A 26160-nucleotide genomic window follows, 5' to 3' on the forward strand; every position below is an offset into this window, starting at 1 on the left:
ATAATTTGATGACCTTGACCTTTGACCTTGTAACCTTCGTCAAGGTCATTGCTCCACAAGGTCATTGCAAAAGACCCTATGGGTCAAGGACCTTTTGTTTAAGAGTTTTGCCTAAAAATGGCCCTTTAAAAACCATCGATGGGAGTTATGTCCCTTACATGATGGTAAAATCAATATAGTCATAATGTAAAAAAAGTTGCCCCTTGAAGTACCAAGCATTTTTCACTGCTTAATTTTTTTGTATCTATAACCGTTCAAGAGTTATAGGGAAATCAAAGACATATGAAAATCTAAAATATGACCTTGACCTTTGACCTTGACCTAATTTTCTAAGTTAGGAATCAGGGGACTCAAATAAAAACATTCCAGGGTTATACGGTTAACGGTTTATGAGTTAAAAAAACATACCGACAAATTTATTCCGAAAAGATAGATAACTCCTATAAAATTTCTTCGAATCGCTTCGATCTAAATACGCCAAAAATTACTGAGGATGTAACGAACAATTTTGTAAAATAAATTTGTCATAATCTTTAACGGTTGCGAAGGAGATGCCATAACAAGGAAAACAGTGTTTGGGGAGATAACTCCTACAAAGAAAAGTATTCGTTTACGCAGGGTAAATTTCAAAAGCGCATAAACTGTTCGATATCATATACAAAATATCTAAGCGACATATTGCGAAACAAATGTTTATCGCAAGAACAAAATTAGGCGGAAGAAAAAAAAAAAAATAATCAGAACAAATACAATAGGCTTTCCACAGAAAAGTGGAAAGACCTAATAATAATCAGAACAAATACAATAAGTCTTTCCACAGAAAAGTGGAAAGACTTAATAATAATAATCAGAACAAATACAATAGGTCTTTCCACAGAAAAGTGGAAAGACCTAATAATAATAATAATAATAATAATCAGAACAAATACAATAAGTCTTTCCACAGAAAAGTGGAAAGACTTAATAATAATAAATATAAAGCAATTGTTTTGAAAACAATTGTTAGGCAGTCTTTCCCCTCTGATGAATGGATAATTGGGTTTTTTTATTGATTGATTTGGAAAAAAAAGGGGGGGGGGGGGTATTTGTTTGTTTGTTTGTTTTTGTAAAGGGTCTATATTATTATGTTACCGGAGAAGTTTCATGTTTAGTTTGGAAAGTTTTTCTTTTATTTTAGATACAGCGCGCGCGCAATATTGAGGAGACATCACGTGACGCGGGTTTATATTAAGAAAAACTTAGTCTTTTTATTCCTTTTTAGGTGGGGACTTTGAACAGACAACATGTATAGAGACGGAATGCACACAATGTAATTTCTTTTGTCATTGTAGGAAATTGACATTTCGATGACAGTTCACCAGCAGTGCATGTTTTGGATTTAATTGTTCCGGTGTAACTTTAATACACATTTAATGATTATTTTTTGATAATGTCCATTTTTCAGCACCTGTTTGTAACACAGATTAGTATTTCAATCTCGGAGCGGACATTTTATTGTAGGTTTTTACTGAGATTGACGGACCTAGCAAGCGATTTTTACTGCATTGCCATTTCTTTTTTCTAGGAAAAGTCTTGAGAGATATCTGCAAAAGGTTTTTTTATGAACCTTCAGTACATGTATGCCCTGCTGACTGCAAATTTTCAGGTCGATTGGACTTGTAGTTTCAGAGAATATGTGGATTTTTTTTCAGAAGAGACGTAAGAACAATAATAAAATAAAAATTTTCTTGAATAATTGAGAGTTTGTTCCTTCAATAAACTGTCATAAATAAACAGTCATACATATTGATTGATTGATTAGTTGGTTGATTGACTGGTTGGTTGGTTGGTTGGTTTGTTGGTTGGTTGATTAAACACGTTTGATAGGGTCACTTAGAACAAGGGGAAAAAGACCTCAAGAGACCTTGCATCCCGTATTAAACGCATGACACGGAAACATACATTAAGTGATTGATTGGTTGGTTGGTTGGTTGGTTGGTTAAACACGTTGGTTAAACATGTTGGTTTAACACGTTGGTTAAACACGTTGGCTGGTTAAACACGTTTGATAGGCTCAATTTAAACAAGCGAAAAAAAACCATCTTGGATCCCGTATTTAACACATGAAACGGAAACATGCATTGATTTATTTATTGGTTGGTTGGTTGGTTGGTTGGTTAAACACGTTGGTTAAACATGTCGGTTAAACACATAGTTTAAACACGTTGGCTGGTTAAACACGTTTGATAGGCTCAATTTTAACAAACGAAAAAAAACCATCTCGGATCCCGTTTTTAACACATGAAACGGAAACATGCATTGATTGATTGATTGGTTGGTTGGTTGGTTGGTTGGTTAAACACGTTGGTTAAACACATTGGATAGGCTCAAAATTGGATCCCGTATTTAACACATGAAACGGAAACATGCATTGATTGATTGATTGATTGGTTGGTTGGTTGGTTAAACACGTTGGTTAAACATATTGGTTAAACACCTTGGTTAAACACCTTGGTTAAACATATTGGTTAAACACCTTGGTTAAACATAATGGTTAAACACGTTGGCTGGTTAAACACGTTGGATAGGCTCAATTTAAACAAGCGAAAAAAAAAACATCTTGGATCCCGTATTTAACACATGAAACGGAAACATGCATTGATTGATTGATTGATTGGTTGGTTGGTTGGTTGGTTAAACATGTTGGTTAAACACGTTGGTTAAACACGTTGGCTGGTTAAACACGTTAGATAGGCTCAATTTAAACAAGCGAAAAAAACCATCTTGGATCCCGTATTTAACACATGAAACGCAAACATGCATTGATTGATTGATTGGTTGGTTGGTTGGTTGGTTGGTAAGTTGGTTAAACACGTTGGTTAAACACGTTGGTTAAACACGTTGGTTAAACACGTTTGCTGGTTAACACGTTAGATAGGCTCAATTTAAACGAGCGAAAAAAACCATCTTGGATCCCGTATTTAACACATGAAACGGAAACATGCATTGATTGATTGATTGATTGGTTGGTTGGGTGGTTGGTTGGTTGGTTGGTTGGTTGGTTGGTTAAACATGTTGGTTAAACACGTTGGTTAAACACGTTGGCTAATTAAACACGTTAGATAGGCTCAATTTAAACGAGCGAAAAAAAAAACATCTTGGATCCCGTATTTAACACATGAAACGGAAACATGCATTGATTGATTGATTGATTGATTGGTTGGTTGGTTGGTTGGTTGGTTGGTTGGTTGGTTGGTTGGTTGGTTAAACACGTTGGTTAAACACCTTAGTTAAACATATTTGTTAAACATGTTGGTTAAACACGTTTGATAGGCTCAATTAAAACAAGCGAAAAAAAAGAGACCTTGAATCCCGTATCAAACACATGAAACGGAAACATTGATTGATTGGTTGGTTGGTTGGTTGGTTGGTTGGTTGGTTGGTTGGTTGGTTGGTTGGTTGGTTGGTTGGAATTCAAACACACATAAAACTGTTTAAATAGTGCCAAAACCACATAATTTGATGACCTTGACCTTTGACCTTGTGACCTTCGTCAAGGTCATTGATCCACAAGGTCATTGAAAAAGACCCTATGGGTCAAGGACCTTTGTTTAAGAGTTTTGCCTAAATATGGCTTTTTAAAAACCATCGATGGGAGTTATGTCCCTTACATGATGGTAAAATCAATATAGTCATAATGTAAAAAAGTTGCCCCTTGAAGTACTTAACATTTTTCACTGCTTAAATTTTCTGTATCTATAACCATTCAAGAATTATAGGGAAATCAAAGACATATGAAAATCTAAAATATGACCTTGACCTTTGACCTTGACCTAATTTTCTAAGTTAGGAATCAGGGGACTCAAATAAAAACATTCCAGGGTTATACGGTTAACGGTTTATGAGTTAAAAAAACATACCGACAAATTTATTCCGTAAAGATAGATAACTCCTATAAAATTTCATCGAATCGCTTCGATCCAAATTAGCCAAAATTTTCTGAGGATGTAACGAACAATTTGTAAAAAGAATTTTGTCGCTATCTTTTTTTGTTACGAAGGAGATGCACACACATGATAAACAGTGAATAGGGAGATAACTCTTACAAAGAAAATGGTTCGGCTTAGCAGGGTGAAATTTAAAAGCGCATAAACTATACGATACAATATGAGAAATATCTAAGCGACATATTGCGAAACAAACATTTATCGCAAGAACAAAAGTTGGCGGAAAAAAAAAAATAATAATAATTAAAAACCAATTGTTCAGAGAACAATTGAAAGTCTTTCCACACCACAGAAATTTGGATAAGAAGGTAGTTTCTTCATACTGTTGCGATAAATAATGGTTTAATTATCTTTTTGAGTGATATAAGGGAGATAATATGCTACTTCCGGTGAAATGAATGTCACATCTGGTCTCATATGATAGCTTCTTTCACACTGATTGCAAAAATATATAGTTTCTATATACTTTTGTATGTAGAATGGGAGATAATTGGCCACTTCCGGTTTGTTGGAAGTCATTTGTAGTCTTCAGTAATTTGTTCATGTATCTATATGAAAAAATATATGGATTCTGAGTACTTTTATGTGAAAAAATTGCAAAAAAAGCTACTTCCGGTTTTCTCAAGGTCACTTCCGGTAGCCATTTGTCAAGGTCATTTGTCACTTAACCTTTTGTATCAGGTCAAATGTCTTTATAATGAACTTACTTGAAGTTATAATCAAATAACCTCATATCAAGACATTTCAGGGGTGACAACTCCTATAAGATGCCATCTAATTGTATAAGACTAAATGTAGCATATCTTCATTACAATTAAACAGACATTTTGCACTTGTTCTTTTATATGTATCTCTCAAAGTGAGTGAGAAAATGCAAAAACAAGCAAAAGTCACAATTGAGAACTTGACCTTGACCTTTGACCTTGACCTCATTTTCTAAGTTAGGACCTAGGGGACTCAAATAAAAACATCCCAGGGTTATACGGTTATCTGTTAATGAGTTAAATAAACATACCGACAAATTTATTTTGTAAAGGTAGATAACTCCTATAAAATTTCATCGAATCGCTTCGATCCAAATACGCCAAAAATTACTGAGGATGTAACGAACAATTTGTAAAAAGAATTTTTTCGCAATCTTTTTTTGTTACGAAGGAGATACGCTTTGATGATAAACAGTGAAAAGGGAGATAACTCTTACAAAGAAAATGGTTCGGCTTAGCAGGGTGAAATTTAAAAGCGCATAAACTATACGATACAATATGAGAAATATCTAAGCGACATATTGCGAAACAAACATTTATCGCAAGAACAAAAGTTGGCGGAAAAAAAAAAAAAATAATAATAATAATAATAATCAGAACAAAAACAATAAGTCTTTCCACAGAAAAGTGGAAAGACTTAATAATAATCAGAAGAAAAACAATAAGTCTTTCCACAGAAAAGTGGAAAGACTTAATAATAATCAGAAGAAATACAATAGGTCTTTCCACAGAAAGGTGGAAAGACCTAATAATAATAATCAGAAGAAATACAATAGGTCTTTCCACAGAAAAGTGGAAAGACCTAATAATAATAATCAGAACAAATACAATAAGTCTTTCCACAGAAAAGTGGAAAGACTTAATAATAATAATAATCAGAAGAAAAACAATAAGTCTTTCCACAGAAAAGTGGAAAGACTTAATAATCAGAACAAATACAATAAGTCTTTTCACAAAAAAGTGAAAAGACTTATTAATAATAATCAGAACAAAAACAATAAGTCTTTCCACAGAAAAGTGGAAAGACTTAATAATAATCAGAAGAAAAACAATAAGTCTTTCCACAGAAAAGTGGAAAGACTTAATAAGTCTTTACACAAAAAAGTGAAAAGACTTAATTAAGTTAACATTTTGCACTTATTCTTTTATACATATCTTTAAAGATGTTGGAGAAAATGCCGAAAAAAGGAAAAGTAAACATTAGGAACTTTACCTTGACCTTTGACCTTGACCTAGTTTTCTAAGTTAGAACCAAGGGGACTCAAATAAAAACATTCTAGAGTGATACGGTTAACTGTTTATGAGTTAAATAAACATAACGACAAATTTATTTTGTAAAGGTAGATAACTCCTATAAAATGTCATCAAATAGCTTGGATCCAAATCAACCAAAAATTCCTGAGGATGTAAAGAACAATTTGTAAAAGGAATTTTGTCGTTATCTTTCTTTGTTACGAAGGAGATGCACACAGATGATAAACAGTGAATAGGGAGATAACTCTCACAAAGAAAATGGTTCGCCTTAGCAGGCTGAAATTTAAAAGCGCATAAACTATACGATACCATATGAGAAATATCTAAGCGACATATTGCGAAACAAACATTTATCGCAAGAAAAAAAATGTGGCGGAAAAAAAAATTAATAATAATCAGAACAAATACAATAGGTCTTTCCACAGAAAAGTGGAAAGACCTAATAATCAGAACAAATACAATAGTTCTTTCCACAGAAAAGTGGAAAGACCTAATAATCAGAAGAAATACAATAAGTTTTTTCACAAAAAAGTGAAAAGACTTAATAATCAGAACAAATACAATAGGTCTTTCCACAGAAAAGTGGAAAGACCTAATAATCAGAACAAAAACAATAAGTCTTTCCACAGAAAAGTGGAAAGACTCAATAATAATAATCAGAAGGAATACAAAAGGTCTTTCCACAGAAAAGTGGAAAACCTAATAATAAGAAACGGGCCAAAAACGTAAAATCGACAAAAATCCATTTTAGTGACTTAATAATAAGAAACGAGACAAAAACATAAAGTCCTAATAAGAAAAAAAGGAAACGTAGAAAAACAATATGTCACACCAACTCCGTTGAGGGTGCCATAAATACGGAAAAAAGAAACAGAGGAAAAGCAATATGTCACCCGACATTGGCGATCGGGTGACATAATAAGAAAAAACAGAAACGTAGAATAACAATACGTCACCCCAACTCCGTTGAGGGTGACATAAAAATAGGGAAAAAGAAACAGATGAAAAGTAATATGTCACCCGAAATTGTCAGTCGGGTGACATGATAAGGAATAGAAAAAGAATCGAACAATAACAATATGTCCCCCGACTTCCGTCAGGGTGACATAACAAAAGAAACGTAGACTAACAATATGTCACCCTAACTCCGTTGAGGGTGCCATAAATATGTCACCCGACCTCCGCCAGGGTTACATAATAGGAAACGGGACAACAATATAAAGTCCCCAAAACTCCGATGTCACCTAAACTTCTTTGAGGGTGCCATAATAACAAAGAAACAGAGAAAAAGCAATATGTCAGCCGACATTGTCGATCGGGTGACATAATAAGAAAGAAAAAAAAGAAACGTAGAATACCAATATGTCACCCCAACTCCGTTAAGGGTGCCATAATAATAATAAAAAGGAAATATTGTTTATTTGCTATACGCCACTTACGGACCCCTTCTAGAGTACATATAGTTGCAAGGGTTTTGTCAGTGCAGATAGCAGGACACTCTCTCTTTATGAGACATTGAATTTAACTATTCTGACCTTAAAAGGCAAACATACCTACCATGCCCGAACATATTCTATCAGATAATTTCTGATTTTTTGTGTCTTTTGATATACTTTTAGTTTCGTTCCTTATTGTAACAACTATGCTGCAGCTGAGACTGTCAAAGTATAGGTCTCAACCTGAAGAAATCCATGCATTTCCTTTTTTGTCAGTCAGCGAGGATTATGACATTAGCAATGTTTTTGTATTTTCATAGGATGGGTGCTTATAATACAAAATACAGATTTTGGTGGTAGCAAGTCTTTACCAGACGGAGAAGAAGTTGGTATGTATTCACAAAATTAAGATCACTGTATAGAACTAAAGTTGAGAATACATGAAAGGTAAATATATCATAATAAAATGAATTCACCATTAGTTCATCAGCTGGTAGGGTAACATTTCAGGGAATGTGCCAAAAAAAACGTTGTAACATTTTTCTAAAACATGCCTTATGTAGTTCTCAATCAAACTCCCTTAGTTATCCTGTAGACAACAATAAAATTTCCACCGTTTCTATGTAGAAATTCCAGAAACCTTTTATTGGTACGTCACTTACATTGCAGTATACACTTAATGCCTCAAATAGTTTACCAACATAAGGTGACATCAGCAAGGTTTTGAAGTTGTCGGTAGTTATATTTCGTCTGATTTAAGCTAAGATTTTCAAAACTTATAAAACAAGAATAAATTCATTGAATAGTGAAACAATATATATTAATTAGAAGGAAAGAAAAATAATAAAAAAAATAATTGCAAATGAAGAACAATGTATACATTATGAAAAGCAAATAAATAGTAACAAGATCGTTTATAGATCGACATAAGTATGTGCTCATGAAAGTAGAAATTCTGAACCAGTTCCCTAACTGTCAATTGCATCTTCAGTCAACGCGATGTTTGTTGATTGAATGACTTGACAATCTTAACTCAATCACACATAGCTAAAACACCGAATCAATCACATCTTTATTTAGTTCGATAGAGTGCACATTTCTCAGAACGCAAACATTTACTTTAATTTGTCATGTTTCTTATAAATATTTCGTTAAACAGTTACTTTAAAATAAAATCACAAAAACAGATTAAATCGACAATTTAACTTAACGTGCTTACTGTGGATTCATCAATATTCGTTGGATTCCAATTTTCGTAGATTTCGTGGGTACAGGGTAACCACGAATTTAAATATTCAACAAATTTTAATTATCTAAAGGAATGTATGCAGACTTTGCCAAAACCACGAAATTAAATATCCACGAATGTGCAAGTTTTCTTCAAACCACGAGAATTGGTACCCACGAAAATAAATGAATCCACAGTATGTGCGCACTCACATTTAAATATACTGAACGGCAAAAGAAACGTCGCAGTAGTTTAAGGCAAAGATAATGGAAGATTAAATGCTATATGTTTTATTGAATAAGTGTATAACTACTCTTGTTATTCAACAAATTCGCATCATTTCGGTTCATTTACCGTTCCTTGATAAACTTTTTCACTACCATATCGCAGATTTATTCAAATCAGGTCCGCCATTATAATTTATAAGGTTCGCTACTGACCCCCTACGGATCCATAAAGGGTTGGTAAAATTCATAGGGGATGAGGCCTGAGGCACACTTTGATATCTGTGTTGGTTGTTTAAACCTACACTTTAATTTTTTTTTTAATAGCTATATATAAACATTTTTAAATAGAAAATATTAAGTCATGAAAACTAGATGAGAGGACGATTGAAAGTGACGTTTTTAAACCTCTTTTGACACTTTTTTTGTGTAAAACACCTTGTATTTTATAAATACGATTATGAAGTTGAATTGAAGTAAACAAAATCGCGGTACCCTGGGGTGTAACACAAACTCCTGAACTAGAGCCCTTTTGAAAGCTATCTAATGGGCTTAGATTCAGATAGATTCATCGACTAATTATTGGAATGAAAACACCAATCGCAATCCCATCAACCTTACTGTGAATGGCATTCTATTTGATGTTACTTGAAATGGCAGACATAAGCACAATAATGATAGGCCATGACTTTTACATTTGTTGTAACTAAGGTATTTCTCCTACTGCTCAACTAGTGGTTTCCCGTGTTGTTACATGTTGGGAACATTTGGTATGTGACGCAACTGTTAGTGTTGTTTTCGAGGTTTCATTTAATCCAAGACATTATGTTCGTCATCATGTTGAAATTAAAGAAACCGATTTATATATTGTTCTACAGTTACTTTTAGTTTGATTAGGATTTCACCGTTTCTAGAATACTAATACTTCGTTACAGAATGCAACTGATATTATTTAGTTTGTGCCAAAATGCTTGAAACAAATACACTTTACACGAATTGAATTAACACCAGTAAAAGATTACAAAAAAAAAATCAATAGTCATGATCGGTGTTATCATTCTATTCTTACATTTAAAAACATTGTTACGTTCTCCAAACTAGCATTAAACAATGAACAATTAGTGATGTCAAAATGCTATATCTTTTTAATTACTCAAGGAAGACAAACTAACAGAAGTATCAGAAGGAGAAAAAACACTTTATCAGTTTGCAGACACAGCATCATAATGGTTTTGCATTTAATTCTTACACTTTGAAAGCTCATAATCATTTACAATTGATTAATAAATCTAAACGATGGTTTATTTTTATGTTGTTATAAGTAAAGAAGGGTACTAAGCTATGATCTGGTATGCTATATAGAATTAATCAATGAAGTATGAATCAAAGCAAGTATTTATCCGGAAAAAGCTATACTATTATTTAGTAAAATAGTTTTTATTTACAGATCGTTTGGCAAAACTCTTTGAAAATCACCGATACAATGTTGAGATTTGTAAAAATGTCAACGCTGATGCTCTTCTTCGACAAGTTCATTGCTATGCAACCAAAGAAGAATCAATGAGTTTTGTATGCTTCATAAGCAGTCATGGTAGCTACACACATATTGACTGTATTAATGACACAACATGTAAAACGTCAGATATCTTAAAAGCGATAAATTCAAGAGAGCTTCAAGCAAAACCTAAATGTCTCTTCATTGATGCATGTCGGTCAGGTAACTATTATAGACAAATATATTTATGATAGCGTTTCGTTGACGAAATTGTGTTTGTTTTGTTTATTTATAATCATCATAGTCAATCTTTTGTGTCTGCGTCTCTTATTGCAAATTTTAGCTGAAAAAGCTGTACAATTTTTTGTTTATGTAAGATATTTCAAGATTAATGTATTGAAAGGCTCAATTCGGATTAGTTACGAGTATGTCGTAAACTTGTTATACTAACAGCAAGATAAAATGAATCTGTTAGCAATATCTATTTCAGTAGAGTATATATTTCCGTGTATGCTATCACGTACAATGAGGACTGAGGAGAAATTTAGGAAATATTGGTTTTACATTTTACATGTTTTTCATTAGTGGTTTAACAAGCACAAATACGGAATGTATAAAGCTAGTTTTGCCCTTGGTATAATAAAGTCAAGATGAATCATTTATGGACTTAAAATTCAAGAAGTATTCTAATTATGAACATGATGAAGGCAGATACATGATAGTTTTGAATCACAGTATAATTTTTTTTTAATCACAGTATGATTTTTGTTGTGTTTGTAAATATATTTATATAACAGTAGTATGCCTCTGTATATAAGAAAATTATTTAAAGATAATAATTGTTTCAATTAATCAATGTTACTAGTTCTTTAACTGCTTTCACAGATCGTCAGGTAGTATGACTTGTTCTCATAAGTATAACATAAAACAATAATTGGCAATAGTATGACATTAAAAAACAAGACTACTTATGTCATTTTAAGATTAAAATATTAGTTATCAGTTAATCCTGGGTTGAGAAAGTTTATGCATAATTTTTCTTCTTTCCTCCGAGGAAAATCATTTTGACGATTGACCATATACATAAACAATTGAAAAATCTTAAATCATCCATTAGAACAACGATGGAAATGGTAATTATCCCTGATGAGTGTTACATCTTCATAGTTGGTGAGCTGTCTATGTAACGTTATTCTAGTCTACACATGTATATAAAATCATTTTAACTATAAACATGATATATATATAGTCATTATACATATGGCTCAATATCTTGTTATCTCCCTTGATTACCAGTTATTACTGTAAACCGGGGTGATACTTACATAACAAAGACTGTATTGTGTCATGTTTACTCACAGCTAAAACTATTATGTTAGTTCATGCCTTTTTCAATTCATAAACAAATTCCTTTCGGATCTCTCGGGGTGTAAACAAAGTTAGAATTGTGCCTAAAAAAGTGTTCAGCCCCGTGCCAGTAATGCATTTTAAAAGCGAAAATTTCATTGAGTATTTGCTTGTATTTATCTATAATGGTTATCTAAAATCATCTGGGATATCTAGGTATAAATAAAAAAATACTAACCATCATTTTCACACTTTTTCCGGGTGTACAAGGTGAAATCATCCATAGATCACTCTGAAAACTTCTGATTAATCAGAATCCAGTAACTTGGCAAGGTGTTGCAACCTGTAATGTAAAGCGTAACATCCGATTGCATTGTGTGTATAGGCAAAGGTAGTATCCTTGGTTAGCTTGCTTGCATTATTGGGTTAGGTAAACGACCCTCCTTTAAGAGTAGACTAGTCCGACAAATAACCAATGAATTTGCCTGTATGACTAGGCTACTTCTACAGGAGGGTAGTATACCTTACCTAATCATTACTTCACGGTTCAGCTAACAAGCAAGCTAACCAAAGATGTTACGTCTTTCTACACACTCAATGTAATCGGCTGTAATGAAAATGCAGAGTTTGTGAGACCAGGTTCAAGCTGTCAGTCGGTAGCAGCCAGTTTTCAGATATTTATATAAACACACATGTTGCATCAGACTCAAACGTACTAAAAATGTTTTTATTAGTATATAACCACTATATCATCAGTTTTTAATATATAATTAAGCAGGCAAAGACACTAATCAATGAATTTTTAAATTTCATTTCGGGTTCATTTGTTATATAAAGGCAATACCAATCGCTTTCAATATATTACACAGCGTGCTGCACGCTTTCCATTTTAAATTTTAAACACTTTTGTGGGTTAGTAGAATCGTAAATAATTATTATTTTGTTTCTAAATGATGACAAACTTGCACTGTTGTGTGAAATAGCTTTCAATATTCTCGGCATCCTGTCAAATAGTTAATGAAAAATAATAATTGTTCTGCATTAGAAGAAAAGAAAGTTGCAATCGTGCATTAACTTTTTTTTTGCCACACAAAACTGTTTTTACAAAACATTTTACATCTGAACTAATAGAATTCGCTTAATTATGATTTGACGAAAGGTTTATTTTTCGTATTCAAAGTATGGTGGGCAAGGAAGTTATTTATTAGCTTAAAAAAGATTAATCCGTGCTATACATTAACTTGTAATTTTGATCAAGTAGACCATAGATATCTAGCTTACGGTTTTACATAGTGCAGATAAAAGTATTGCCGCAGAATATTTTTTATTAACTGTAACGGTTGGGTTGGGTAAGGTATCCGACATCAACTTAAGACCTACTTTAGAAAAACACTAAGCAGAACAACACACTGAATTTTTTCTACTGTAGATCTCATCTACCTACCTTCCTTTTGCACCTAGTGCGGACAAATTTTATTACATTTTCGGTAAGGGTGGGTTGAGTGTCCGACCCCAACTTTGGACCTCTCTTTTGTCAGAAAAAAATTAGCCGAACAGCAACCTTGATTTTTTTCTCCAGTAGACATCAGCTATCCAACCCCCTTTACTCATTAGCTAAATGAAGCAAATTAATCAGCTTCATTTAGGGATTTATAATCAGTTGATTATAGTCTCAACCAGTTCTCCAAGTTTTATATGTTTCATTTTTATCTACATTTGAATTTTTATGCGTAAATCTTAGCATTTCTTTCATCATTTTTCTCTTTGCGTTTAATCTTTTTTTTTTAATATTAAAAAAAGCGTTGTGGTAGTACACATCAGGGGTTACATTGTATAATTTCCAGCAACACTAATAGGGGAGGGACTATAACAGAAAAACAATCTTTAATGAGTGGTAATAACTCATATATTGAAGTGTACAATGACGGCTCTCTTGTCTAGGTGACAACATTTGCAGTTTCAAGTTTATTTTTTATCTCAGACTGGTATGATAGTTGTCATAAAAGCAAAAAAAAAAAAAAAAATGATAAAAAAAAGGTTGACAACCATATATTAAAAAGAAATAGAAAATAGAATCGTAAATAATTATTATTTTTTTTAAAATGATGACAAACTTGCACTATTGTGTGAAATAGCTTTCAATATTCTCGGCATCCTGTCAAATAGTTAATGAAAAATATTAATTGTTCTTCATTAGAAGAAAAGAAAATTGCAATCGTGCATTAACTTTTTTGTTTTGCGACACAAAACTGTTTTTACAAAACATTTTACATCTGAACTAGTAGAATTCGCTTAATTATGATTTGACGAAAGGTTTATTTTTCGTATTCAAAGTATGGTGGGCAAGGAAGTTATTTATTAGCTTATATTAATCCGTGCTATACATTAACTTGTAATTTTGATCAAGTAGACCATAGATATCTAGCTTACGGTTTCACATAGTGCAGATAAAAGTATTGCGGCAGAATATTTTTTATTAACTGTAACGGTTGGGTTGGGTAAGGTATCCGACACCAACTTAAGACCTACTTTAGAAAAACACTAAACAGAACAACACACTGAATTTTTTCTACTGTAGATCTCATCTACCTACCTTCCTTTTGCACCTAGTGTGGACAAATTTTATTACATTTTCGGTAAGGGTGGGTTGGGTGTCCGACCCCAACTTTGGACCTCTCTTTTGTCAGAAAAAAATTAGCCGAACAGCAACCTTGATTTTTTTCTCCAGTAGACATCAGCTATCCAACCCCCTTTACTCATTAGCTAAATGAAGCAAATTAATCAGCTTCATTTAGGGATTTATAATCAGTTGATTATAGTCTCAAACAGTTCTCCAAGTTTTATATATTTCATTTTTATCTACATTTGAATTTTTATGCGTAAATCTTAGCATTTCTTTCATCATTTTTCTCTTTGCGTTTAATCATTTTTTTTTAATATTAAAAAAAGCGTTGTGGTAGTACACATCAGGGGTTACATTGTATAATTTCCAGCAACACTAATAGGGGAGGGACTATAACAGAAAAACAATCTTTAATGAGTGGTAATAACTCATATATTGAAGTGTACAATGACGGCTCTCTTGTCTAGGTGACAACATTTGCTGTTTCAAGTTTATTTATATCTCAGACTGGTATAATAGTTGTCATAAAAGCAAAAAAAAAAAAAAAAAAAAATGATAAAAAAAAGATTGACAACCATATATTAAAAAGAAATAGAAAATAGAATCGTAAATAATTATTATCTTTTTTTAAATGATGACAAACTTGCACTATTGTGTGAAATAGCTTTCAATATTCTCGGCATCCTGTCAAATAGTTAATGAAAAATATCAATTGTTCTGCATTAGAAGAAAAGAAAGTTGCGCTCGTGCATTAACTTTTTTTTTGCCACACAAAACTGTTTTTACAAAACATTTTACATCTGAACTAGTAGAATTCGCTTAATTATGATTTGACGAAAGGTTTATTTTTTGTATTCAAAGTATGGTGGGCAAGGAAGTTATTTATTAGCTTAAAAAAGATTAATCCGTGCTATACATTAACTTGTAATTTTGATCAAGTAGACCATAGATATCTAGCTTACGGTTTTACATAGTGCAGATAAAAGTATTGCCGCAGAATATTTTTTATTAACTGTAACGGTTGGGTTGGGTAAGGTATCCGACATCAACTTAAGACCTACTTTAGAAAAACACTAAGCAGAACAACACACTGAATTTTTTCTACTGTAGATCTCATCTACCTACCTTCCTTTTGCACCTAGTGCGGACAAATTTTATTACATTTTCGGTAAGGGTGGGTTGAGTGTCCGACCCCAACTTTGGACCTCTCTTTTGTCAGAAAAAAATTAGCCGAACAGCAACCTTGATTTTTTTCTCCAGTAGACATCAGCTATCCAACCCCCTTTACTCATTAGCTAAATGAAGCAAATTAATCAGCTTCATTTAGGGATTTATAATCAGTTGATTATAGTCTCAACCAGTTCTCCAAGTTTTATATGTTTCATTTTTATCTACATTTGAATTTTTATGCGTAAATCTTAGCATTTCTTTCATCATTTTTCTCTTTGCGTTTAATCTTTTTTTTTTAATATTAAAAAAAGCGTTGTGGTAGTACACATCAGGGGTTACATTGTATAATTTCCAGCAACACTAATAGGGGAGGGACTATAACAGAAAAACAATCTTTAATGAGTGGTAATAACTCATATATTGAAGTGTACAATGACGGCTCTCTTGTCTAGGTGACAACATTTGCAGTTTCAAGTTTATTTTTTATCTCAGACTGGTATGATAGTTGTCATAAAAGCAAAAAAAAAAAAAAAAATGATAAAAAAAAGGTTGACAACCATATATTAAAAAGAAATAGAAAATAGAATCGTAAATAATTATTATTTTTTTTAAAATGATGACAAACTTGCACTATTGTGTGAAATAGCTTTCAATATTCTCGGCATCCTGTCAAATAGTTAATGAAAAATATTAATTGTTCTTCATTAGAAGAAAAGAAAATTGCAATCGTGCATTAACTTTTTTGTTTTGCGACACAAAACTGTTTTTACAAAACATTTTACATCTGAACTAGTAGAATTCGCTTAATTATGATTTGACGAAAGGTTTATTTTTCGTATTCAAAGTATGGTGGGCAAGGAAGTTATTTATTAGCTTATATTAATCCGTGCTATACATTAACTTGTAATTTTGATCAAGTAGACCATAGATATCTAGCTTACGGTTTCACATAGTGCAGATAAAAGTATTGCGGCAGAATATTTTTTATTAACTGTAACGGTTGGGTTGGGTAAGGTATCCGACACCAACTTAAGACCTACTTTAGAAAAACACTAAACAGAACAACACACTGAATTTTTTCTACTGTAGATCTCATCTACCTACCTTCCTTTTGCACCTAGTGTGGACAAATTTTATTACATTTTCGGTAAGGGTGGGTTGGGTGTCCGACCCCAACTTTGGACCTCTCTTTTGTCAGAAAAAAATTAGCCGAACAGCAACCTTGATTTTTTTCTCCAGTAGACATCAGCTATCCAACCCCCTTTACTCATTAGCTAAATGAAGCAAATTAATCAGCTTCATTTAGGGATTTATAATCAGTTGATTATAGTCTCAAACAGTTCTCCAAGTTTTATATATTTCATTTTTATCTACATTTGAATTTTTATGCGTAAATCTTAGCATTTCTTTCATCATTTTTCTCTTTGCGTTTAATCATTTTTTTTTAATATTAAAAAAAGCGTTGTGGTAGTACACATAAGGGGTTACATTGTATAATTTCCAGCAACACTAATAGGGGAGGGACTATAACAGAAAAACAATCTTTAATGAGTGGTAATAACTCATATATTGAAGTGTACAATGACGGCTCTCTTGTCTAGGTGACAACATTTGCTGTTTCAAGTTTATTTATATCTCAGACTGGTATAATAGTTGTCATAAAAGCAAAAAAAAAAAAAAAAAAAAATGATAAAAAAAAGATTGACAACCATATATTAAAAAGAAATAGAAAATAGAATCGTAAATAATTATTATCTTTTTTTAAATGATGACAAACTTGCACTATTGTGTGAAATAGCTTTCAATATTCTCCGCATCCTGTCAAATAGTTAATGAAAAATATCAATTGTTCTGCATTAGAAGAAAAGAAAGTTGCGCTCGTGCATTAACTTTTTTTTTGCCACACAAAACTGTTTTTACAAAACATTTTACATCTGAACTAGTAGAATTCGCTTAATTATGATTTGACGAAAGGTTTATTTTTTGTATTCAAAGTATGGTGGGCAAGGAAGTTATTTATTTGCTTAAAAAAGATTAATCCGTGCTATACATTAACTTGTAATTTTGATAAAGTAGACCATAGATATCTAGCTTACGGTTTCACATAGTGCAGATAAAAGTATTGCCGCAGAATATTTGTTATTAACTGTAACGGTTGGGTTGGGTAAGGTATCCGACATCAACTTAAGACCTACTTTAGAAAAACACTAAGCAGAACAACACACTGATTTTTTTCTACTGTAGATCTCATTTACCTACCTTCCTTTTGCACCTAGTGCGGACAAATTTTATTACATTTTCGGTAAGGGTGGGTTGGGTGTCCGACCCCAACTTTGGACCTATCTTTTGACAAAAAAAAATTAGCCGAACAGCAACCTTGATTTTTTTCCAGTAGACATCAGCTATCCAACCCCCCTTTACTCATTAGCTAAATGAAGCAAATTAATGTAGGGATTTATAATCAGTTGATTATAGTCTCAAACAGTTCTCCAAGTTTTATATATTTCATTTTTATCTACATTTGAATTTTTATGCGTAAATCTTAGCATTTCTTTCATCATTTTTCTCTTTGCGTTTAATCTTTTTTTTTTTAATATTAAAAAAAGCGTTGTGGTAGTACACATCAGGGGTTACATTGTATAATTTCCAGCAAAACTAATAGAGGAGGGACTATAACAGAAAAACAATCTTTAATGAGTGGTAATAACTCATATATTGAAATGTACAATGATGGCTCTCTTGTCTAGGTGACAACATTTGCTGTTTCAAGTTTATTGATATCTCAGACTGGTATAAAAGAGGGACGAAAGATACCAAAGGGACAGTCAAACTCATAAATCCAAAACAAACTGACAACGCCATGGCTAAAAATGAAAAAGACAAACAGAAAAACAATAGTACACACGACACAACATAGAAAACTAAAGAATAAACAACACGAACCCCACCAAAAACTAGGGGTGATCTCAGGTGCTCCGGAAGGGTAAGCAGATCCTGCTCCACATGTGGCACCCGTCGTGTTGCTTATGTGATTACAAATCCGGTAAATTGTCTAATTCGGTAGGTCATATTCATGAAAGGGAAGGGGATTGTAGTTACGACGTAAGGAACATATCCGATATCATTTGTGAAACGGTTATTCCATAACGGTCAACCAACTCGTGATGGCGTCCGTAAAATTTACGAAGGGATGATTTCAACTTCACCATTTGGAACTCTTGGTTTAATAGCTTCCTTGTTAGCAGCAAACCTCTATCAAGAAAATCATGATAGGAAATGCAAGCACGGGAATATCGTATCAATTGGGAGATATATACCCCGTATGCAGGTGCTGCTGGAATGTTGCTACTTAGAAATGGAAAGTTCACAATTGGAAAGCTGAAATCATCTCTTTTGTCGTAAAGTTTTGTTTTCAACCGACCCTCATTGTCAATTTCTAGATGTAAGTCAAGATATGAAGCCGACTTAACTGTATCTGTAGTATCCTTTATCTCTAGTTCGATTGGATAGATGCGTTCCACATAGTCACCAAATTTTGAATTGTTTAGTGAAAGAACATCATCTATATAGCGGAAAGTAGAGTTAAAGGATATTGCTAACTTCTTATCTTTCTTCCTAAGAAGTTCCTGCATGAAGTCAGCCTCATAATAATAAAGAAACAAGTCGGCGAGTAGAGGGGCACAGTTTGTTCCCATTGGAATGCCGACAGTCTGTTGAAAAACACGTCCTCCGAACGTAACAAATATGTTGTCAATCAAGAAATCAAGCATCTTGATAACATCAGTTTCAGAGAATTTTTTGTTTGAATCAGAGTGATTCTTTACAAAGTAGGATTTATCCCTCCCTAAGACAAGATACTTGTATCTACGTTGGCCATTCTTTTTTATGAAACAAAGTAATACCAACTCTTTCAATTTGTCTTTTAGTTTGGAATGTGGAATACTTGTGTACAGAGTAGAAAAGTCAAATGTTTTAATACTGTTACAAGATGAAAGAGAGTTAGATTGTATGTACTCTAAAAGATCTTTTGAATTTTTAAGTATCCACATCTGATTCACACCACCTCTAGAATAGGCAGTTTCACAATAACTTTGAAGCCCGTCTTTGATTGCTGATAAAATAGATGTTAATAATTTAGAAAGAGGTTTCGTGGAGCACTTGGAAGACCCAGCAATATACCGTTGTTTGTAAGGACACTTATGTAGTTTAGGTATCCAATACAGTGATGGAAGATCCAGTTCTTCATCTTTGGTTGAAATTCCAAAGGAACATAGAACAGACCTATGATTATCCAGGATTTCCTCTTTGGTAAGTGTCGTGAGGGTATATGTTGAGTTTCCAAGTGAATTGTCAATACCTAATTCGTTTATCAAGCAGTTGATGTAGTGACTTTTACACACAAAACGATGTTATTTGGGGCTTTATCTGCGGGGACAACAACATATTTGTCATGGAGGTCGGATAGGTGCTTTGCAACATTTGGGTCTTTAAAGATTGACGTAGCATGGGCATTGATGGACCCATTCAGTTTCTTAATTCTGATTTGTATCAACGACCTCACTGCCTTAATCCATTCGGAAAGAGTGTCTACGTCTTCCTTCTCGCGCTTAGCCCATTGCCTGGCATAATCCTCGACTGAATCCATCAAAATTTTAAAGTTGTATTTCCAATATATTCCAGTATTTTTAATATATAATAGTTGTTTGAGCGTTTCCTTTTTTTTATATTGTCTTGCTGATCGGTTTTGTTATATATATATTTTTTTTCATCTACTATTGTTCTAGCCACAGTCAGAAAAAAATGTTGTTAAAAAGATTAAGCTGACCTTTCTTGTTGTTTACACATTTCAATCATTCAACTCGTGCGTAGATCGTCTTTCCCTCTAATGTTTTTTTTAAGGTAAAGATAGCGTGGAATTCTCACTGCACCAGGCATCTGATATACATTTCTATTATATTTTGATCAGACAAAGCTGCGTATTTATATAACCAATAAGCCAAACGAACTCACCCATTTAGCAAGGGTATACTGTGGGACGGGAGAGGTCTAGAGATGTCAATATGTCTATACCCAAGCGAATCTTGGTTTTGAATAAAAGGAGATAAAGGTATACATTAATGCGAAAAGACTCCGATAAATAAAAATATTCAACATTCCGTATACATAATAATAAGCTCAAAACCGACCCATGACTAAATGATAGTTATACAGAGTTGATTCAATAATATTTTCCGTCAAATATTATATATCCGAAAGGGCACATTTGATTTAATATTATTTACCGTCAAAGATAATAATCCCAACAATCACAAGTGTTTGAAAAATTTCACCTGCCTTTTTTAATTTTGATTGGTGACAACTTAAGAAATTTTAATATATACCAGTAAAAGAAAAACACTTCACTGTATAATAAAACGGTAAAATAAATAATGATAATGGATGACGACCAGCGGTGAATAATATTAATATTCAGGACGATTACGTGTAAATATAATAAGAGTATTAACCCCGTTTTTTACTAGAATGACGAGCTGAGTTGGTTTTTTTATCGTGTAAGTTCACAAGATATTAGTTCGCAGGAAGAAAAGTCACCCGACCCGGACACATTTCCGACTCTGAGCCGGCCAGTCTGTGATGCCACGTGTTAAGCGTTGAAATAGACAACCCATTTAATTAACGTCTTTGTTTGACCCGTTCGGGATTCGAACAAATTTAATGACCTCTCGAGGCGAACGCCCCCACACGAGACCAAAGAGAAGAGCGGTAGTGATCGGTAGTACAGAATATCATACCAAAAACTAAAGTACAGTACACAAAACAGTTTCACATAATTCTCAGAGTTACTAAAGCGAGCTAAAAGTATCCAACCTAAATTGGATAGGTGAAACGATATTGTAAACTACACGTAAACATGGATGATCGACTTCAGGGTAGATTTTATGGATCAAATTCTCTTCAGTTTATCACATAACTGACTGCTTATTCAAAAGTTTTCAATATTTTTTTACTATTGTTCTTATCTAATGTTTAAATACGATTTATAACATATGAATTTTTTTTGTCAGGCAAGGATAAAACTAAGAAAGATAAACGTTTTTTTCATGTGTTTTTGCTTCATTTAGACATGAAAAGGGAAGAACGGAAGACTAAATTAAAGTGTTTGTTTTCATATAATATATTGAACTTGCGAATATATCTCACCAAACATGTTTTGATCGGGACAGTGAAAACTAGTTTAATACGGGTTTATTCATTGAAGTTTGCATGCATAGTTCTCATTTAAAAAATAACACAAATAAAGCAAGATCTATTAATTAATTGGACTGAATAGACAAAACTAATTATTTTGCATTCGCATGTATCTTAATGTAGGAAAATTACCAAATCAGAAACAAAAAGAACATTTACCGGATGAATATTGTGAAGGACCTTATGCATCTATGACTGTCCGATTAGAAGTTCTTCAACAAGCTGTTTAAAAAGCTAATTGTTGGAAGAGTTTACTTACTGTTTTCTAAGGTCTGATCTTTACGATTCTATTTCATGATTACTGACAGATCAAAAACATCAAGTATATATAGCATGAAGTTGTTGGGCATAATATTCATTGGTCAGTTATAAATGAGGTCTATATGGGGTTTTGTTAGCCTGATGTATTAAATAAGAAATCGTTATTTTGAAAAGTTCGCTAGAAAAGTATAAATGTTCCCCCTAATTTTGTAAAACTATCTTTTGGTGTTATTTAGATGCCAATTTTTTTTTTTATCATAAATAAATAATTATATGATGTAATGCCATTAAATCGGTCCGTTATCATTTCAATTTGGTAACTGTTAATTGTACATTTCAGACTGAATACTGTTTAACCATCATTTAAGTTTAATATATTTAGACTCGTCCAGTTCAGGGGAATTAGGTTTCTGCAAGTGCTTTTTATGTACTTTTTTTTATATTTTTTACGGTTTGTAAGTCAGTAAAAGTTCAATGACTCACAAAAATTGAACGTGAAAATGCGGAAATTTGTTTTTTAATCTATTGATCAAGCAAAATTGTTCGTAAAATACTGGCAGATGGACCTTGGTCATCAATTCTAATAATTTTAGATCAACCTTTCTAATTTCAAAAGTAAAGTTCACACACCCTTATTGTTCAGATTATTAGAGATTTTTGCATTCGTCGACATTTTCTTCGATTAAAGTAGTATTGATCTGACAACCGCTGTGCATGTATACTTTAACGACCGTTTTTTGTCAGTTTTAATAGTAGTTACCTCCCTTGTTAGTGTGATGATGTTATTAATCTATTTATTTGTACCATCTTTATATAATATTATATTGTACAATTTAAATTTTGTGATTCGTTTAATATTTAAATATAATAATGTATTCTTTATCAAATATATAAACAAGGTAATTTGAAGGTCTTTGATTACTTTATCACCGTAGTTCAATTCAGAAGTCATGCGGTCTATTTTGTCTACATTATGTTGAAAGAACACCGCGGTGTTTACATTGGCAATACATTTACTATCATTGACTGTGAAACAAGAAAGGAAAACATTTTTACATTACAAATCGAGATATAATTAAAATTAAATACAAAACTCTTCTTTAGTAAAATCAAAAACGAAAAACGGAAACACTTTTGATTTTCACTTTGGTTTTAGAGAAATTAAAAACAAAAAATGAAAACACTTTCGTTTTCCGTTTGTGTTTAAGAGAAAATAAAAACGAAAAACGAAAACACTTTTGTTTTTCATTTTTGTTTTCTAGAAATCATAAACGAAAAATTAAAACACTTGTGTTTTTCATTTTGGTTTTCGAGAAATCAAAAACGAAAATTGAAATTAATTCCGTTTTTTGTTTTTTGTTTTCCATATTTCAAAATGAAAAACGAATGGACGCAAATATACACGGACCTTATAAATATAATTATTTTCTGTGACTGTATCTTGCATTTATTTGTAGGATCCTTTACTATAGATAATTGAACTGATCTGTAACAATAACATCTCCATGCCTTATATGGGTCATTATAAAAAAAGTGCAAATTTCGACGAGGTAATATTTTGAAAAATGATGTCATTGTTTAAAACTTTTAAATGTGTCCCGGTATTATATAGTATGGAAGCAACGACATTCAGAAATATGCAATGGGATAAATGAAGAGTTTCTTCAATTTTAACAATTTTAGGTCATCCTTTGAAAGAATCGTGTCAATGGTGTTCCCAATTTAAAGCATACATTTAGGTACTAAATATTATTGTTTAACATCAAACAACTGTTCCAATTTGTTGTTTAGGTTTAACTTACGACTTATTGACATTATTCATATAGATGTGCATTCTATTTAAACATAAATTTCAGAATACATTGTCGTAAAAAAGTTGGCTGTCCTAATTATGACCGTTGTAAATACTAAAAAACACACTTAAACTGAATATATGTGAATTGTACAAGATTAAATGATAATTATATACCTAATCCTTCGTACACGACCTAAAAACACTTTCATTATTTATGAATAAAGATAAAAAAATGTCGCATTTTTATATAGTAACACCACTGACCCTTCAGTAACTCCAATGACACAAAAGTATCACCAATGACATCATATTTCAAATTTTACCTTTATCAAGTACTGAACACAAAGCCAAGATCATCGAGCAAAAGAAAAAGATGAACAAATAATTCTTAGGCTAAAAAATCTCAAATTATATAACATAACATCCATTACTAAAAATGTCAATAGTGTTACTAAATAGTGTCATTGGTGTTACCAGCATACATCTGTTTGTGAAAACTGTGTATATGTAATACATGATATTGTTAAAACATTGTTAAATAAGTATTGTTTTTCATAAATAATATGATGTTTAGCTTGTTAAACATGAAAGAAAACACAAAACAATGCTGATTGTCGTGATAAATTCAGTGGTGTTACTAAACAGTTAAATGATGTTATTTTATCAAAATGGTCTCACCATTGACAGTAACACCAATGAATGATTTAAGGTGTATTTTAAGATTCAGTTACGAAATAAATGCTCCATTCCCCTATTCTATATGTTTTTACTGGTGCATGATTCTATAATCAATATGTTTCATTATTCAAAGTTAAGGAAATGTTTTCAAAAAATGATTTTTATAAAGGGTACACCATGGACACTATTTCGAATTACGATATAACCTTTACTTACTTTTACGATTTTTTCACTAAATCTTCAACATAATTGTTTGTTTTCTTTTGCATAACATGCTTACAGATAACATTGATAAAGGAGAAACTGTTGTAAATGCCCAAATCTTGCGAAAGATAACTCTTATCCTACTAAGTTGTCCGTTCATAACACCATTGGCTTAAAAAATGTTACATTTCCTTTTGGTAATTTTTTTTATTATAAAACCAACATACACCTCCCAAAATCATTAAAAAATGTTTGTATGTATAAAAATGCAATAAAAAGTGATAAATCATAATAACAAATGATATGAATAATAGTTCTATTTCAAGTCTGAAAAGATTTATAGTAACAAATAACAGTTAATTATCTTCAAGGGTTTAAGAAAACATTAAGGATGTTTTTATAACATTTCATACTGTAAACAGTATAATGTGTATCACAAAACATTCATATCTAACATATGCAAGTGTTATTTTGATATATTTTCATGTCTGTGACTTAAAAAGACCCAATAACATAGTTTTGCATGGTTTTTTTTATAATGACCCATAAATCATGTACTGTAGTACGCCGCTAGATTAAAACTGACGAGGAAAGGTAACAGACGGCCATCGAAAGCTTCATTTGTGTGATGCCCAGGTGGTGGTGTGGTCTAGCGGGACGGCTGCAGTGTCACGATATCTCAGTAGCATGGGTTCGAATCCCGGCGAAGGAAGAACAAAAAAATACAGATCTAACATTGTTGGGTTGATGTACAGAGGCTATTCCCGGTCTGTCCAATATAATTTTCATGACAACCAGGACATGTGACGCAATAAATAAGGTTTGTTGTCTTACAAGTCATATTGGCGTTCACATGAATTTTTCTGCCATCTTTAAATGTTTTTATTTTTCCTGTTGTATATACATAATGTACACAGCCATGTATCACCATCATTGATGGCGATCCGATATATATGTATATATATATATATATATAAACGCCTAAAAAGTGTACATAACAACACCAATGATATAAAAAGGAACTATAAATGTAATTATTTATAAATATTTCGGATAACAGATATCCTTCGTCAGTCAGATTCTGATGTTAAATGAATCATCTTTAAGTCTTCTTAGATTACACTTTTACTAAATCTTGAAATTTATACAATAAAAAAGGCAAACCGAACATCAGTTAAGACGCTTGCACCATTCTAAAAATTTGTTGAATATGACATAGGTTATATGACTAATTACATCAGAGAGTTCACATATATGCTTTAAATAAAAATAATAATGTGTGATGTGAACTAGCACAATTTTAAAGCTTTAACGGTGTCGATATTATGATGTTACAAGAAAGATTGCGTCAATAAGAATTCCAAATAAACAGCACTGAACGGTCTAAATTTCTAAATATTTCAGATTTGACAACTGTAGTGTAGTTACATTAGAGTCTGCGATGTT

General features: G+C 32.2%; 1 protein-coding gene across 1 annotated transcript in view; it reads left to right on the plus strand.

Annotated features, from left to right (window-relative positions):
- Window positions 1–26160, plus strand: part of LOC143074898 (cell death protein 3-like) — a 137308-nt gene that overhangs the window by 95432 nt on the left and 15716 nt on the right. Inside the window, exons 5-6 of the mRNA XM_076250112.1 lie at window positions 7761–7829; window positions 10340–10609. Of these exons, the coding sequence (XP_076106227.1) occupies window positions 7761–7829; window positions 10340–10609 (339 nt within the window). The remainder of the gene's footprint in view (window positions 1–7760; window positions 7830–10339; window positions 10610–26160) is intronic.

Source organism: Mytilus galloprovincialis, chromosome 5 (assembly GCF_965363235.1).
Source record: "Mytilus galloprovincialis chromosome 5, xbMytGall1.hap1.1, whole genome shotgun sequence".
Lineage (NCBI taxonomy): Eukaryota > Metazoa > Mollusca > Bivalvia > Mytilida > Mytilidae > Mytilus > Mytilus galloprovincialis.